This window comes from Tachyglossus aculeatus, chromosome 10 (genome assembly GCF_015852505.1).
Source record: "Tachyglossus aculeatus isolate mTacAcu1 chromosome 10, mTacAcu1.pri, whole genome shotgun sequence".
Classification (NCBI taxonomy): Eukaryota; Metazoa; Chordata; class Mammalia; order Monotremata; family Tachyglossidae; genus Tachyglossus; species Tachyglossus aculeatus.
The window spans coordinates 30327290-30345874 of NC_052075.1; the positions used below are offsets into that span (position 1 = coordinate 30327290).

The window sequence follows — 18585 nt, forward strand, 5'->3', positions numbered from 1 at the left end:
GAGAGGAAGAGGGGGAGGAAAGAAGGGAAGGAGGAAAAGAGAGAGTGTAATGGGAGATTGTACTCAGGCCCCTATGGATGGGGAGCTCAGTGCCCACCCCCAGTACCCTGAGTTCCCACTCACAGTAAGGATCAGCAGCTGACCCACCTTCTTCTTGTGAGGGTCTCTGGCTGAATAAGGGACTACTTTTCAGGGTTTCAGGGGGCTGAATGGAAATCTACCATGTACTCTTTGCCTGCCTGAAGAGGTCCTCAAATACTGATTTCACTGTTTTAATCAGTAGTATTTATAATAATAATAATAATAATGGTATTTGTTAAGCACTTACTATGTGTCAAGCACTGTTCTAAGCTCTGGGGATGATTCAAGCTAATCAGGTTGGACACAGTCCCTGTCCCTCACAGTCTTAATCCCCATTTTACAGTTGAGGTAACTGAGGTACATAGAAGTGAAGTGACTTGTCCAAGGTCTCACAGGAAAGAAGGGAGGAAAGACTGGATGTTGGTGTCCCAGAAAGTCACCAGCTGAGTTGAAAATGTGAAGTGGGAGATGGACAGGTATGGTGGGAACCAACTGCTTTCTGGAAGACTTTGAAGGCCCTCGGGGATAAAATCATCATCAGTAGCATTTATTGAGTGCCAGCTGTGTGCAGAGCATCTGATGTTTGGCCACTTAGAGCACTTAGTCTTGTGCAGAGCATTGTTCTTAACGCTTGGGAGAGTAAGGTAGAGTTAGTAGATATAACCTCTGCTGTCTTACAGTCTAGCTGGGGAGAAAATCCTCGATTCCTCTCTCATTCAACACACAAATTCAATCTATCACTAAATCCTATTGGCTCAACTTTCATAGTATCACTAAAATCCACCCTTTCCTCTCTATTCACATGTTACTCCAATCACTTATCCTAACCCTCCTTGATTACTGCATCAGCCGACCCGCTGGCCTTCCTGCCTCCTCTCTCTCCCCACTCCAGTCCATACGTCACTCTGCTGCCCAGATCATTTTTCATTATCATCAATCATATTTATTAAGTGCTTAGTGTGTTGCCGTCCCCTCGCTCACGTCTTGTCTCTGAGCTTGAACATTCTCCCTCTTCATATCTGACAGACAATTACTCTCCCCACCGTCAAGGCCTTATTGAAGAAACATCTCCTCCAAGCGGCCTTTCCTAAGTCCTCATTTCTTTTTTTCCCGCCTCATCTGCATCACCCGGATTTGCTCCATTTATTCACCACCCCCTCGGCCCCAGAGAACTTGTGTATCTATCCGTAATTTATTTATACTAAGGTCTCTCTCCCCCGCTATACTGTAAGCTCGCTGTGGGCAGGGAATGTGTCTATCCCATCCCAACTGATTAATTAATTCAATCAATCATATGTACTAAGTACTTGAAAGAGTACAGTATGACAATAAACAGACACACACAACTTACAGTTTGGAGGCGGGGAGACAGATATTAATATAAATAAACAATCTACAGATATGTACATAAATGCTGTGGTGCTGGGACAGGGGAAGGAGAAAGGGAGCAAGTCAGGGCAACGCAGAAGGGAATGGGAGAAAAGGAAAGGGGGGCTTAGTCAGGGAAGGCTTCTTGGAGGAGATATGCCTTCAATAAGGCTTTGAAGAGGGGGAGAGTAATTTTCTGTCACATTTGAGGAGGGAGGGCATTCCAAGCCAGAGGCAGGATGAGATCCAGCTCTGCCTCTTGTCTGCTGTGTGACCTTGGGGAAGTCACTTCACATTTCTGTGCCTCAGTCACCTCATTGATAAAACAGGATTAAGACTGTGAATCCTATGTGTGACATGGACTGTGTCCAACCTGATTACCCTGTGTAGACTCCAGTGCTTCCAACAGTGCCTGGTACATAGTAAGAGCTAAACAAATGCCATTTTTTTAAAAAAGTAAGTGCTCAATAAATACTATTGATTGATTGATTGATTGATGTGAAACCTCTCTAATGGCAGGAGGAAGAGAATTAGTATGGAGACGATAGATTAATCAGAGGAGACTGTCTGGAGGAGGTGTGATTTCAGAAAGGCCTTGAAGAAGGGGAGAGCAGTGTCCTGCTGTATGTGAATTGGGAGGGGATTTCCAGGAAGGAGGCAGGTTGTGAGCAAGAGGTTGTTGGTTAGAGAGATGAGAATGAGGCCCAGCGAGTAGGTTGGTTTGAGATTGTTCGGGTTGCGGCATCTTTGAAAGGAGCATTAGCCCCATGGGCATGTACATTATCTGCCCTTTTAACCCACACACAAAAGAGTGTGGGTAGAGGCCTCTGCCATTTAAAAAATGCTTTTGTATCTTTCCCTAAGCAGAGTCTGGAAAGCTTTGTGTTCTCCCCAGTGCCACTGAGGGCATAGCTCAGAATTCCTAAATAAGCTCCAGGGCGCCTTAACCGTTAGAACTGAGGAAGAAATTGGGATGTGAAAATTACATTGTGTGTGGCCAACCAAGTGTGCTAAACTTCCTCAGGTTTTATAATACGGATCTGGAAACATTATGGAAATGGATTCAGAAAAGCAAAGGGTTGGTGCCATAGGTAGCTATTTGGGGGAGAACGTTGAAAGAATTTCTCGGCTCCCATTCACAAAAGCCTTCAAGAAGTGGCAAAGCCACACGGAATGTTGTCGGAAAGTAACGGCCAATTAAACCAGCATTTTATCATTAGGACGACAAGGAACCATTCATTCACATATGCTTGATATTAACAGACTTTCCTGGATGAACACTGTGCCCATCATACGTTGTTTTCAAAAACAGCTCTAAAACCTGCTTCAAGCTGTTTGACATGATTGGGAAACAAGAATGAAGATTCTTTCGATGAAATAGATCTCTAAAATACTCATTTTGAACTGATTTTCAGACTTAGATGGGATTACTTCCGCTCAGCTTTGTGGGAATAGACTGGAGAGAGCCCCTTGAAATCAGACCCAAGCTCACCAGGCCAATGGGGTTTTCTGTGGCTGGGGTATTTTTTAGGTGCCTAGTTCATTTAGCTGATATTTGATCTTTTCAGTGACTTTTTAGCTTAAGAGCGGTGGACAGTGTACTCTGAAAGGCAATGCATGGGGATAAAAAAGATACGAAGGTGACAGTGGAAAGTGAAGATTAGTCGAGCTACAAACTGACAGAAATTAAGACATGGGGCTTGGCCTGTCTAAACAGGAGGACAGACCCTCCCTCAGGGAAGAGACCTTGGGTAGGATAGTAGTGGGGGATAGTTAAACAAAGATGTAGTGGAAACATTTTGGTGTATTGGGTAGGTCACCCCTACCATGAAGTTGGGTGGCAGAAATCACAGAGCTTCTTTAAGGGTCCTCGTGCCCCTATCAGAGGCAGAGTCCTGGGAGATGGTAGGGCTGACTCAGGATCGGATGACTGAGGGTCCGATAATAATAATAATGGCATTTATTAAGCGCTTACTATGTGCAAAGCACTGTTCTAAGCGCTGGGAAGGATACAAGGTGATCAGGTTGTCCCAAGGGGAGCTCACAGTCTTAATCCCCATTTTACAGATGAGGTAACTGAGGCCCAGAGAAGTTAAGTGACTTGCCCAGAGTCACAGAGCTAACAATTGGCAGAGCTGGAAAGCTGACTGTTTGTTGCTCCCTTCAATGGTGATGGGTGAAATGGGGGAATTCTGGTCCTCTGGCTCCATACAAGCCCAGGCAGTCTTACTCTAAGCAGAAAGAGCAAGCAGCGTGGCGTGGGCTTCAGAGTCAGAAGTCGTGGGTTCTAATTCCGACTCCGCCACATGTGTGACCTTGGGCAAGTCACTTAACTTCTCTGTGCCTCAGTGACCTCATCTGTAAAATGGGAATTAAGACTGGGAGCCCCACGTGGGACAACCCGGTTACCTTGCATCCCCCCGCAGTGCCTTAGAACAGTGCTTGGCACATAGTAAGCACTTAACAAATACCATCATCATTATTATTGTTAGAAAGGATCTCTATTACAATATCTGTTCATCCTCAACTTTCTCAACATAGAGAACTTAGGGCTTTGTGCCTATCCCCTTCTCTTTCAGGAGCTTCCTCTTTGTGATGATAAGCGGGAGGGAGGGAAATACTCTGGTCCTCGGCCTCTTTCCCTGCCTCCTCCCTGAAATGGTCTTGGTAGGCATTCATTCATTCCTTCATTCATTCATTCAATCGTATTTATTGAGCGCTTACTGTGTGCAGAGCACTGTACTAAGCCTTTGGGAAGTACAAGTTACCAACATATAGAGACGGTCCCTACCCAACAGTGGGCTCACAGTCTAGAAGGGGGAGACAGACAACAAAACAAAACATGTGGACAGGTGTCATCAGAATAAATAGAAGTAAAGCTAGATGCACATCTGCAAAGCATAGCAGCCTCCTAAAACCAGCCCCCAACCCTGGGGAAGGACTGTGGCTTCTGTGAGTGGCGCACTCCTCCTAGCCCAGATTGCTGTAAGCCATCAGGTCAGTTAAACAGTCTTTGTGAAACAGAGGTTAAGTTTCAGTCCCTTTCCAGAAAGACCGTCCTGACAATCACGCCGAGAACTCACCAGAGCCCTGGGCCCCTCACAACTCTGAGCACCAAAGCCACAAGTCTTTTGGTTTACCTCCTTTCTGCTTCCTTTTCTATACTCTCTGGTGGGTGGAGGGAGAGCTATGAGGACTGCTTGGTAGGAGCAGAGGGGGTGAGCTGGCAGGTGCCCACAAAGGGAGCCATCAGCCCCCAGAGCTTCCCAGAAATGGTCGGGATAGCGTATTTCTGGGTGGCGGAGAGAGGACCCATCCCACTCCCTTCCTACGATCTTTTCCTCAACCATGAACTGGAAGGGACTCGGGGCCCTGGAGCTCAGCCCCCGTTAGTGGGGAAGTCGGGGGATTATCAGGGGCCAGCTTCAGTCCAGGCAGGAAGGCAGAGCTGCTCTCTGACACCATGGAAATGGAGCAGTTGGCAGCAGCAGTTCAGAGACCGGGCTCTGGCCCCTGGGAAATCCCCTGGGGAGCAGGATCTGAAGGCTAATGTCCCAGCCATGGGTGGAGGAGACAGAGGGGGATTGACCACCAAAAGGCATGTGGTACTGGCCACAGTTGGGGGTGTGGCCTGGCTCCACACCTCAGTCCATGGCATAGTGGCTGACCTTAAACAATGGGGAACGCCTGGCCCCTCACAACTGCTGCTTCAGATCTGATCTGGCCACCATGGATGGGAGAGAGGAAAGCCACCTGCGGTGGAAGTCCAGAGACCCAGAGTTTAACCCTGGTGCTTGGTTGGGCCACGGTTGGGCTTGGACTTGCCACTGGAGGGTCCAGGTTCTGCCCTATGCCCTGGGCATCACCATAAGGGAAGATGAAGCCCACAGCTGACAAGGCCTGAGGTCTCACCGAGTCAAGCCCCTATCTCCAAAGCAGTGTTCCCATACATACATGCTGTCTCCTTGGCATTCTGGAAGCACTCTGCTTTGCACAGTAACTGTTTACCCAGAGACGAGTCCTCCTGAGTGGACTCGACAGGCGGGCCTGGCCTTGGGGCTCGGTTTGATACGGTTCGGCCTGCCCAAGTGAAGCAGGTGCCTTTCAGAGATCCGGCCACCCCCGAGGGATTAGTCAGGGCCCTGCTCCCTCCCCCGACCCCCGCTGCAGCTGCCACAGCTCCCAGGGAGCCTGGGAACAGGTTGGACTTGCCAGACATATGCCGTGGGGAGCAGAGACGCTGGGCTGGGGGGACGCCAAGTTGTTGGGGAAAGGAATGGCAGACAGAGCTGCAGAAATGAAATGAGCTGAGCCCCAGGAGGCTCACTGGGCAAGGACAGGATAACCCCAGGGCAGCTTCGTTGGGATCTGTGGGGAAGATGGGGGTCCCCTTGGCTACCGGTGGAAGACAGAGACCCAACGCAGGCGCCAGTGAGATGATTTCATTGTGAATTCCCTTGGAAAACCAGCTCAGACCCATACCGTGGCCCCAGTGCTGCAACAGCGACAACTTTCACCCTCTCTCGGATCCAGTTTGGTTTTGCAGGGTTAACCAGATGGACTCAACTTATCATTGCCTTTGGGTTTCGGCTGCAGAGAAGACTAGCCCAGCCCCTGTTCTCCCAGATTTTTTCATTTTACGTTTATGGAGAGCCTCTGCTCCAAGGAGCTAAAATCCAGGGGAAGGCGGGAGGAGAGATGGGGTCCGGGGCGAGTCACCAGCCTACTCTGGTAAGCAAATGCTCTGCGATTAACAGCGAAATGAATGGAAGAAACTGTGGAGGGAGGGCACAAGAGTACAATATGTATTGAGTGGGCAAATGTTAAGCGAAAGGAAAAAACGCGAAACGTCATCCCGTCTGTACAAGGATTTTCCTGTAGCCGTTGCACTGCAGTCAAACTGCCAGGGAGGAGATGCATTCCACCGAGAGGTAGGAGAACGTTTTTATTCAAATAAACCCGAGAGCCTCCTTAAAGGAAACTTGCAGCCGCTGGGATGGTCTCTGTGCAGTTCCGTTTAATTTCCTGAGCTGAGCAGGCTGGCCACACTCTGGGAGAGGCTGCTGATGTCTTGGGGCTAGAAACCGTGTGGGTATTGGGAGTGTCTGGCGATCTGCATGCACCTGTGTTCTGATGTTGACCACCCGGATAATCTGAACATCAATTTGCTTTGTCAATGCTTCCTGGATTAGAATCCCACTATTTGGTCCATATCCTAGGTAAGACATTGTTTGCAAATTGTGATACTTGTGAGATGTTGCAGTGGTTGCTAAGGCATTTAAGGTACTGATGAAAGTAAAATGGTTGTCATGGTGACCGGTAAAAATAAATGTTGAAATTGCCCTGGGTTCTTTCTTTTCCAGCCTCCTAAAGAAAATTGAGCGGGAAACATGGAGAGAGAGTGGTGTTTCATTAATTGCCACTGTAACACGCCTGATGGAGAGGCTCCTGGACTACAGGTGAGCCCAGCCTCAGGCTGCCTGGGAATCCTAGCCCGGATCTAGGAAATCTAGTGGGCCGAGCACACTTGAGGAGTCGGGAGATCCTGGGTCGGGCGAGTGTGGCAGTAAGAACTAGGGGGGCCTCCTGCCTTCTTCCACCCGATGTGACTCCAGGAGGCAGATCCCGGTCCCTCTGATGATGACAAATCCTTTTTTGGGCTCCGAATTGGGGTCAGACCCAGTAGACCTCAGCTGGTGGCCCGGCCAGCCTCCCCCATGTTGCCCTGGGAATGAGCGGTTGAGGACAGGGTGGTCCCTCACCTGGTTTTGTACTAGACGTTCCGGGTTCCAGCTGGTCTGCCCCCAGCCGGAACTGCATACTTGGGAGAGGGGAGTCAGCACAGCCACGATTGCTCTTTCCTGAGTGGCGTCGGTGACCACCCTCACTGAGTTATAACCGTCACCTTTGCTTCTTCCCGGGCCAGGGGCACGGTGAGAGGGACAGAGTGACACCGCACCGTCACCATCAAGGAGATGGTTCAGGCTTCCCATGACCCCCGTTGTAAACGCGACTCCCTCTAAGCGGGCCAGTTCCCAGGCTGGCCCCCTGTCAGTGATGAACCTGCCATTCCCCTGCAGGAAATCCTAAGCCACCTCGCCCTGTCCAGGACTGTCCTTCGGGACCTGTCACAGGCCGCATTCCACTCCCCGGCCCCACTCCTCGATCAGTCTGCCCTCTCACCTGTTCTTGATTCCGACAACCTGCTCCTGCTGCCTGCCCGCAGATGGTGACTCTGCTCTTTTGTTTCCAGGGACTGCATGAAGATAGGGGAAGTGGATGGCAAAAAAATCGGCTGCACTGTGAGCCTCCTGGTGCGTACACCGGCCTAGGCGTAGTGGGTTTAAGGCCACAGGGCTGTGGACACTAGCCACTCCCGGTCCCCACGGGGTTCGTATCCATCTGGGTGGGGGCAGGCTCTGTTTTCACTGAGCTCAATTCCAACCGGCGTTTCAGAGCCGCTCCAGAAAGATGCCTGGTCCAGCATGGCTGGGCAGTTCACTTTTCCTTCTGTCCTGAAGCCAGTAACTGAGCACACACCCAGCGGTGATCTGATTGGGCACGACGGAGAACTCGGACCCCCCAACTCCTGAAACAGCTAGCTTCTTTTGCTTCCCCCAAACCCCTCATGGGCCTGAGAGTAGCAGCAGGAATGTCTCCGCCATCTCAGCTGGAGCCGATTCTGAGTTTCCTTTGGAGCCAGCTAAAGCCGCCTCCCAAGAGTGGCACTGATTTCTCCTTTTGTGTCCTTCAGTGCCCCCCCACCCCACCTTCCAAGTTCTCGCTTTCCTCCCGACTCTACCCATTGAACAGCCGCAGACAGGTTACAGGTTACAATCAGCATCTCCCTTGTTGAAGTTCCCAGTCTACAGCCCCTAATTTCGTGCCACTTTCCAGAAATGTCTTTCCTGGGAAATTAAAAATAATAGTAATAATTGCATGGCTGTTTGGGCTCTGAATAGCCGAGTTGTTGTTACTGCGTAGAAACGATGATTTCCTCAATAACTTTGGAAGGCAAGGCTTAATTGCCCGATTGCCAACTCGCACCCGGGACGATTATGTGGTGAATGTCTCTTGCCCCTCCATTAAATCTGTCAGCTTCTCGGGGCTGACAGGCAGCTGCTTGGGTGTTGGACCTTCCGCTTCTTAATCTGCTCTACTTGCCACCGGAGGCACTGGGCCTTGGACAGGACATTTCATCAGTATAAATTTGGAGGATCGGCTAGGCGCCGCAGCCCACTTCTGTGTATTTTTGTAAAATTCAGGCAACCGTACCTCTTTCGGCCCCATTCCAGCTCTGCCGATATTCACACCCCTCCTTCCTTTGTCCGTTGTTTCACTGGATCCATCTATTCCACCCAGTCCAACACAATATGTTCCTACCGGCCTCATTTACGCCCCGCCACGTTCACTGCTGTTTCCCCTCTGTGCAGCCAGACCCCTCTTTGGCTGTGAGCCGGCGACATACGGCTCCTCCTCCTTCTTCTTTCCTCTTCCCTTTCGATCTCTCTGCCCCCAGCCTGCCAGATGTCTACCCATTCCACTTCCTCAGTGCATAACCAACCTCTCCTGCATCAAATCCACCTCAGAGTTCCCGACCCACATCACTGACTGCCTCTGAAAATGCAATGCCCCCACTCTGGGTGCCTGCCCTTCTGACGTGCCTTCAGTCCTCTGTCCCCATCTCCAGCCCCCTGCTCCCACCTGCCTCCCAGCCTTCTGCTTGCTTTTTGGGTGACTGCTCCTCCTTTCTGAGACTTTCCACCCAGCTCTGGATATTGTCACTTCCACTGTGAAACCCCTCCCCACCGTAGCGAACCCTCCTTCCTCCCCACCTCCCTTCACTATCCTCTGCTCCAGTGATTCCCCCGTTTGGAACTCTCAGAAGGGACGCAAACTTCTTCAGATTATGCAGTTTGGGTCCACTCATTCATCAGTGTAAATCACTCACTAACCTCAGTGTGTAGCCAGAGCCTTTCCAGACCACATGATGCCACCCATCCTCTCGTGTGGAAAAGACCAAATGGGGTGGGAAGAGGAGTGATTCCATTTCCATTCCTGAGATATCTTCCTAACGAACCTTCCCTTCACGGCTGGGAGGCCACTGCTCTCCCCATCTTCAAGGCCCTTCTGAAATCACACCTTCTCCAGGAGGTCCTCCAAGGTTCATCTCTCATCTCCCCAGCTGGTGCTTCTCCCACCCCAACCGCCACTTCAACACTTCTCAATCTCCCGAGCACCTCGGTACTGCACCCCCAACCTCTACACATCTTTACACTCCGTGCCTTCCTCCTACCTGTGAGATATTTTAACATCTGTCTCCCCAGTGAGATTGTCAGCTTCTTACCTTTACTAGCCCAGACCCTTAGTCCAGTGCTCTTTATTAAGTAGATGCTCACTCATTAGCACTGTTGGATTGGGAAGGAAAGTTGTTGGGTCGTCACAGAGAAGGGGAAGGTCGATCACGAGTGGAAACGGTTATTCTCATCAGTCTCAGAGAGCACACAATCCGTCAGTTCTGGACTGGACTTCCCAGCCCCACATCAGCGGACCCAGGACTTGCTCAAAGCCATTGTTTTATTGTTTCATTTCAACGGTGTTTTCTTCCTCATGACTTTTGCTCCGAGCCCAAGACAGCAGAACTTCAGGGAAATTCCTTTTCCCGTTATGACTGGCATGAGTTAAACCCAGGTCTAAACTGATAAAATTCTTAATCTTTGACATGACTAATACTAGAAAACTTAACTATTGTTGTGTTCCTTGTGCCATCTGTGTGTTTGGCAGACATCTGTTAGAGTTGCTTGTCTGCTGAGAGACTCACAGAGCTTTCTGCGAAGGAGGACTCTCCATTCAGGAAGAACCGCCTAACCTTCCCGAGCAGAGCTGTTTCTTCCTTAAAACCTATTAAGACTCATCTTCCCTGGATGGTTTACAAAACCTTGCTGTAGGAACTGGGGCCCAGCCCTTCAAGCCGATTAAACCAATTTGGGGTTAGTTTAAAAGAGGGCGGAGGCAGCGGGATTTTCCTGTGCCATCTTCGGCAGGGAGACCGACATGGAGGAAGGGGACTCAGCTTTGCAGACCCCTGGTCAGTTCCTTCCTCTTCGTGAAGCTGGGAATGGGTCATGTTTGGGCCAAATCAGCACAAACCCAAGCTGTGGGGACTGTGGCTTTACCAGTCGGTCCACTCACAGGTCCATGGTCAAGGGACCGCCCAGGTGGAAGAGCTCAGCAGAATTTTGTTCTTCCCCTGCTTCCCCAAAGAACTATCAGGGCATCCTGTCTTCCCCTGAAAACACCTCCTGATCCCTAGAGAAATAAGAAGAAACACTGTGCTGAACACTAGGCTAGATACAAGACAGTCAGATCAGCACAATCGCTGTCCCCCAAGGGGTTTACAGTCTAAAGGGGAAGAGGTAGCAGATATTGAATCCCCATTGTATGGATGTGGGAACTGAGGCACAGAGAGGTTAAGTGACTTGCCCAAGGCCATGCACCAAGCAAGTAGTGGAGCTGGGATTAGAAGAACCCAGATCTCCTGTCTTCTAGTCCTGTCAGGGCCCTCATTATCAAACAATTTCTGAAACGAAGAGAGAGGAGGGATGGCTTGATCCTTTTTTGCACTTGTGTTCTTGTTTCAGAACTTTTATAAGACTGAACTGAACAAGGAGGAGATGTACATTCGCTACATCCACAAACTCTACGATTTGCACCTGAAAGCCCAGAACTTCACAGGTAATTCCATGCCTTGCAGAAAACATGTGCTCAGCCATTCATAAGTACATGTGGTTGGGTGGATGCCTGTGTGTGAGTCTGTGTGCTTGCGTGTCCGTCCATCCGTCTGCCCTTCATTTCAGGTGAAGTTCAGTGGTGTAAAAATGGTTTAGTCTGAGAGTGGAGACAGTTTGCCTAGCAGGTTCAGAGCCCCAGAAAGGGGCAGGGGTGAACCGGGATCAGAGAACCCCAGCTTGGTTTCCCAGACCCGTTCCAGTCATTTTGAGTCCATCGTGACAGTCTTGTAAGCCGCTTACAGTGGGGAAGCCCCAGCGACGCGCTGTCTAGGGGCGAGTGGAGTGGCTCCTCATTGACAGAAGGGATCAAAGGCCCATGACTTACCCAAGGTCGTCTCAAGCAAGCCCGGCTCATATTATGCAACCCTGTCCGGGGTAAGAAAATGCAGTACTGACAGAACCGGTCTCTGCCCCCAGGCCCAGCTGTTTCATTCATTCATTCAACCATATTTATTGAGCACTTACTATGTGCAGAGCACTGTACTAAGCACTTGGAAAGTACAGTTCGGCAACAGAGACAATCCCTACCCATCAACGGGCTCACAGTCTAGAAGGGGGAGACAGACAACAAAACAAAACAAGTAGATAGGCATTAATAGCATCAAAATAGATAAATAGAATTAATAAAATAAATAGAATAATAAATGTGTACAAATATACACAAGTGCTGTGGGGCGGGGAAGGGGGCAGAGCAGAGGGAGGGTGTCGGGATGATGGGGAGGGGAGAAGGAGCAGAGGAAAAGAGGGGCTCAGGCTGGGAAGGCCTCCTGGAGGAGGTGAGCTCTCAGTAGGACTTTGAAGGGGGGAAGAGAGCTAGTTTGGTGGACGTGAGGAGGGAGGGCATTCCAGGCCAGAGGTAGGACGTGGGCCAGGGGTCGATGGTGGCACAGGCAAGAACGAGGCACAGCGAGGAGGTTAGCGGCAGAAGAGTGGAGTTGTGTGGGCTAGGCTGTAGAAGGAGAGAAGGGAGGTGAGGTGGGAGGGGACCAGGTGATGGAGAGCTTTGAAGTCAATAGTGAGGAGTTTTTGTTTGTTAAGGAAGTTGATAAGCAATCACTGGAGATTTTTGAGGAGGGGCGTGACATGCCCGGAGCATTTCTGTAGAAAGATAATCCAGGCAGCAGAGTGAAATATAGACTGAAGTGGGGAGAGACAGGAGGTTGGGAGATCAGAAAGGATGCTGATGCAGTAATCCAGTCGGGATAGGATGAGAGATTGTACCAACAAGGTAGAGGTTTGGATGGAGAGGAAAGGGCGGATCTTGGTGATGTTGCGAAGGTGAGACCGGCAGGTTTTGGTGATGGATTGGATATGTGGGGTAAACAAGAGAGCTAAGTCAAGGATCAATCAATCAATCAATCGTATTTATTGAGCGCTTACTGTGTGCAGAGCACTGTACTAAGCGCTTGGGAAGTACAAGCTGACACCAAGGTTGCGGGCTTGCGAGACGGGAAGGATGGTAGTGCCTTCCGCAGTGACGGGAAAGTCAAGGAGAGGATGGGGTTTGGGAGAGAAGATAAGGAGGTCAGTCTTACATGCGAGTCCATAACTGGTGAACAGAACCATCTACTCTCACCTCAGCTAGGTGCCCATGGGGGATGGTTCTTTTTTCTGCTTATTTTCTTCCCATTGGGCCATGCTCTGCGGTCACTGGTGGGGGAGAGGCCCCTCACCAGTGCTCGCCCCTCGATCCCACCCAACTTTGCAGGTCCAGGGTCTGTCTCGTGTCACAAGCCAGCCTACGCATCCACCCCAGTTTAGGCATGTAATTCAGGGAAGGAGCGGGCAGCTGGAAGGAACTGGAGTGGGCGAGCAGAGAAGAGGTAACGGGCAGGCAGGAGGGAAGGGGAGCGGGCACCATGAATGGAGGAGAAGAGACTCCTGATCATGAGCCCCTAAAACCAGATTCATTCATTCAATCATATTTATTGAGCACTTACTGTGTACAGAGCACTGTACTGAGTGCTTGGAAGTACAAGTTGACAACATATAGAGACGGTCCCTACCTAACAACAGGCTCACAGTTTCGATCCCTTGCCTCCCCACAGAGCCAGCAGCCTGCCCCCATGTCCTCCTCCATGACGGGAGTGTTGTGGCCGGGCTGAGTTGGGCTGGGCTGGACAGAGGGAGGGAGCAACCATTCAAGCATCCGTTGTCCTTTGTTCCAGAGGCGGCCTACACACTCTTGCTGTATGATGAGCTGCTGGAGTGGTCTGACCGGCCGCTAAGGGAGTTCCTGACCTACCCCATGCAAACCGAGTGGCAGCGCAAGGAATACCTCCACCTCACCGTCATCCAGAACTTTGACAGAGGCAAAGTGAGTGGCCCTGCCAGCGGCTTCTCTGTCGGGCTCAGTTCAGGCCCGAGGTGGAGTCCGCTGCATTTCAGTCCTTTGCCCTTCTCCACAGCAGAAACCCAATCCAGCTGTCTGTGAACTGAGGGGAGCCTCCTCTTTCCCTTCCTCCTCTCCCTCTCCACTTCCTCCTCTCCCCCACCTCCCTCCTTTTCCTTCCTCCTTCCTTCTCTCTCTCCTCCTCCTCCTCCTCCTCCTCCTTTCTCTTCTCCTTCTCCTCCTCTTCCTCCCCCTCCTCCTCCTTCAGTTCAGCCGGTTGCCTAGAAAGGATTGATGCCATGTGCCGTCAGCTGCAGGATTTCACCATAGCCCATGCAACTAGTGTTGAGCAGGGCTGGGAACCAGGGGCCAAGGGCCCACCCCTGTTCTGAAACCCAGGTCAGAGAGTCTCTCACACTCAGGAAGAACTTTTCCCCTCAATTTGTGAAGTGACACTAATCCATCTACTCCCACAGAAATCCCACCATTTCTTCAACTCCCCAGAGTCCCCCGAGGCTGAGGCTCATGAGAGGCCGAGGACACTGAGGATACGAAGGCAGGAAGGAGCTGTGTCTGGCTTCTGAGGCAACAAGTGTGATTCTGCACTCCCGGGTCACTAGGATAGGGATTGGGGCACCCCGATTGCCGTCTGACCTCCCTTGCTTTGGTCCTTCATAGTCAGAATTGACTGGCTGTCCTGGAAATGTCCCCTCACAACTCCCTGAGCACTCCCTGGAATTCTAACGGGTCAGAGAATTCCAGGCCAAAACTGCCCTGGCCCGAATGATCCACACAATTGAGAGAAAATGTCTGATCAGTTTAGAAGGGTATTTTTGTGGCCTAGATGACTCAGATAATTGGCCAAGATGGGTCCAGTCTCCGAGCCTCAACTTGTTTGTTTCTAGCTCTGTTTCAATCCAGTTGAATGGCCCCTGAACTCTCTCCGGGGACTCCACTTTCCACTAGTAACTGGGGTTTTGAGGACACCCTAATGTGACAGCCCTGCCCCTACAAGATCCCGGTGTTTCTGCAGCAAGGACTTTCCCTGGCATGGGTGGTGCCAGGACCTTAGGGAGAAGGTGACAGTTCTGCATTCATGTGGCTTGTTTGTCCACAGTGTTGGGAGAATGGAATTATCCTGTGCAGGAAGATCGCCGAGCAATATGAAAGCTATTACGACTACCGGAATCTCAGCAAGATGAGGGTAATGTACCTGCTCTATTTTAACCTGATTTTGGAAACTTTTTGGATGAGTTCTGCAAATGGAGCAGGGTGAAATGAAGTTTGGGATATTTTCTTCTTTGTACTTACTGAGTGCTTTCTATGTGGAGAGTGCTGTAATAATAATAATAATAATAATAATAATAGTGGTGCTATTTGTTAAATGCTTACTATGTGCAAAGCACTGTTCTAAGCGCTGGGGGATACAAGGTGATCAGGTTGTCCCACATGGGGCTCGCAGTCTTAATCCCCATTTTACAGATGAGGGAACTAAGGCACAGAGAAGTTAAGTGACTTGCCCAAAGTCATACAGCTGACAATTGGCGGAGCCGGGATTTGAACCCATGGCCTCTGACTCCAAAGCTTGTGCTCTTTCCACTAAGTCATGCTGCTTCTCTGTACTAATGAGTAAGGGAGAGTACAGTACAACTGTGTTGACAGACACATTGCTTACCCACAGCAAGCTTAGAGTGTAGAGGGGGAGACAGAAATTAATATGAATAATCTATAATATATAATTTAAATATATATGATTATGAAAATCTTGGTTGAAAACTTTTTTTAGGCACCCATTTGTTTCCTGAGAAGCACACACTTAAGTTGGTTCTGAGAAACCAAGACTGGAGCTATACATTCAATCGTATTTATTGAGCACGTACTGTGGGCAGAGCACTGTACTAAGCATTTAGGAGAGTACAATACATTCGTTCATTCATTCAATCATATTTATTGAGTGCTTACTGTGTGCAGAGCACTGTACTAAGCGCTTGGGAAGTACAGGTTGGTAACATATAGAGACGGTCCCTACCCAATAGTGGGCTCACAGTCTAGAAGGGGGAGACAGACAACAAAACAACACATATTAACAAAATAAAATAAATAGAATAGTAAATACGTACAAGTAAAATAAATAATCTGTACAAACATATATACAGGTGCTGTGGGGAAGGGAAGGAGGTAGGGTGGAGGGGTTGGGGGAGAGGAGAGGAAAAAGGGGGCTCAGTCTGGGAAGGCCTCCTGGAGGAGGTGAGGTCTCAGTAGGGCTTTGAAGGGAGGAAGAGAGCTAGTTTGGCGGATTTGGGGAGGGAGGGCATTCCCGGCCAGGGGGAGGATGTGGGCCGGGGGTCGATGGCGGGACAGGCGAGAACGAGGCACAGTGAGGAGGCTAGCGGCAGCAGAGGAGTGGAGGGTGCGGGCTGGGCTGGAGAAGGAAAGAAGGGAGGTGAGGTAGGAGGGGCCGAGGGGATGGAGAGCCTTGAAGTCGGGAGTGAGGAGTTTTTGCCTGGTGCGTAGGTTGATTGGTAGCCACTGGAGATACAACAATACAACAATACACAGTACAACATACAACAATACAACAATAAACAGACACATTCCCTGCCCACCACACACATGCTCTCTCTCTCTCTCCCGGAATTTGAGCTGATCAACTCTCCCTTCCATTTAGATTGGCAACCCCCTTTGGAACAGGGACTGTGTCGGATGGTTGTGTATCTGAGAAGCAGTGTGGCTTAGTGGAAAGAGCACGGGCTAGGAGACAGAGGCCTGGGGTTCTAACCCGAGCTCTGCCACTTGCTTGCTGTGTGACCTTGACCAATGCACTTAACTTCTCTTGACCTGCTTCCTCATCTGTAGAATGAGGATAAAATACCTGTTCTCCTTCAGTACCTGTTCTCCTTCCTGATTAGGAATTGAACCCTGTGTGGGACAGGAACTGGGTCCAATCTGATTATATTATATCTACCCCAGCACAAAGTAAATGCTTAACAAGTAGCACTGTTATTATTGATCTGATTATTTGTATCTACCCTGCCCTCAGCACAGTAGTTGGCAAATAGCAAGTGCTGAGCCAATGCCATTGTTGTCTGGCAACCAGTTCGGGGGTGGTAACCACCTAATTGGCCAGCTGGGCCACCTCTCAGAGACGCCGCCAGCATGTCACTCATGGAGACAGGCGTGGGACTGGCTCCATGGACTGAGATGGAGGCCATCATCATCCAGAGATGATTCTGGATGATGATTCATTCATTCCCTGGAGAAAGTTGATGTGCTCCAGTAAGTCGTCAATCCTGCCAGTGGTCTTGCCACTCAGCCTTGAAACTGGGCCCATTCCCTACGTCAGCCACTGGCATATCAATGGGCACAGTTCAGCCACCCTAATGACTACAGGTCCTTCAATCCACTGCCAAACATGCCCTCTGGCTCTGGAGACTTACAGTTAGAATTGTGGCAATGGCTAAGTGCTTAATACGTGCCAAGCCCCGCGCTAAGCACCGGGGCAGAGACAAGGTAATGATACAGTCCCTAGAGCTTTGCCTAGGAACTATAGTAGTGTGACTGTGGTCAGCCTGACAGAGGTCTTTTTGGTGTCATTTGTCATTCATTATGTTGCCAACTTGTACTTCCCAAGTGCTTAGTACAGTGCTCTGCACACAGTAAGTGCTCAATAAATATGATTGAATGAATGAATGAATGAATGAATGAATTCTGGCTGGTGGGCCACGGAGGCAGGTGTCCTAAGGTTCCCATCCTGGCTACAGTTCTTATAAGCCCAAAGCCTGTAGCCTCCTCTGCTTGCCCTGCCAGGACCCATCAACAAAAAAGACTTTAGCCACAAACAGATTTTCACAGTCAAAACCCTAAGGTTGGCTGAGAGGCTGGCAGCCAGTGGATCCCCTGAGTGCGTTTGACCTCCCTGCGATGGGGGAACTGTCTCACATTTGGGCTGGTTCGTGGTGCCAGTGCCTAAAGGAGAAGAGAGAGGAGAAATGGGGTTTGGGTGTAAAGTCACCTGGACTGGAGCAGGGTGTCCCAGCAGCTGGGATGAGCTGGACAGGATGTCCATCTTTCCTGCACGGATCACCCCTTGGACCCCGAATTACAGACTCACTAGCATGTAGCATTTAGCATAGCTCAAGCCCACATTCTCAATCCGGTTTGGTGATCACAGGTACCTGAAACACGGGTATTCACCAAAGGCCCAGCAGGAGCCAGTTTGGTGGAGAGTGGAGTGAGAGGAGTGACTAGCTGGGCTTGGTTTTCTGATGGAGACAGCAACTCCGGGAGCTGGTGAGCCCTGAGGCCCTTTTGTAAAGATGAGAAACATTCCATTTGGTTGGGAATATGTCATTGCTTGGCTAGGCTGGGGATGAATTGCATCAGATGCTGAAGCAAAAAGATACATTTTCTCTCTGGTACATGAAGGGGCGTGAAAGCGCCCCATCACGGCGTTTGTTCCAAAATGAAATTCTGGCCCAGTGGGCAGGAAACGCCTCCTCCATTTAACATCGGGACTCTGATGGTAGCCAACACCCTAACGGCTCTTCTTGTGCCTTTTCAGATGATGGAAGCCTCTTTGTACGACAAAATTATGGACCAGCAGCGTCTGGAGCCGGAGTTCTTTAGAGTTGGATTTTATGGGAAAAAATTTCCATTTTTCCTGAGAGTGAGTAAATGTGCTCTTTATCTATCCTTTCTCCTGACTTCCAGTAAAGGAAGCAGGACAACTTGGAAACACTAGGTCTCTATTACTTTTTCCCCTTCCTCCCTTTAGGAAATAGCACAAAAATCGCAAGATCCTCTGCTTAGCTCTACTAATTAGAAGTATAAGCTAAACTGTAATTTCTTCTGTTCCAGGACCTGACTTTTAGTGGATGGCGGGGGTTTCCCCTTCCCTGGTGTGCTTTAGAGTTGAGATTATACCGTGAAATAGTTTCAGATTTCTCCTGTTCATGGTCCCTGGCTTGCCCAGAGAGTGTGAGATGAAGGCTGTGATTTCCTTTAGAGTAGTGT

The 18585-nt window shown here is 49.9% G+C and overlaps 1 protein-coding gene across 1 annotated transcript in view; it reads left to right on the forward strand.

Moving 5' to 3' along the window:
• DOCK4 (dedicator of cytokinesis 4) overlaps positions 1-18585 on the forward strand; it is a 356538-nt gene that overhangs the window by 304239 nt on the left and 33714 nt on the right. The window contains exons 35-41 of the mRNA XM_038751970.1: positions 6642-6668; positions 6813-6908; positions 7703-7763; positions 11091-11184; positions 13409-13557; positions 14690-14776; positions 18134-18238. Coding sequence (XP_038607898.1) covers positions 6642-6668; positions 6813-6908; positions 7703-7763; positions 11091-11184; positions 13409-13557; positions 14690-14776; positions 18134-18238 — 619 coding nt within the window. The remainder of the gene's footprint in view (positions 1-6641; positions 6669-6812; positions 6909-7702; positions 7764-11090; positions 11185-13408; positions 13558-14689; positions 14777-18133; positions 18239-18585) is intronic.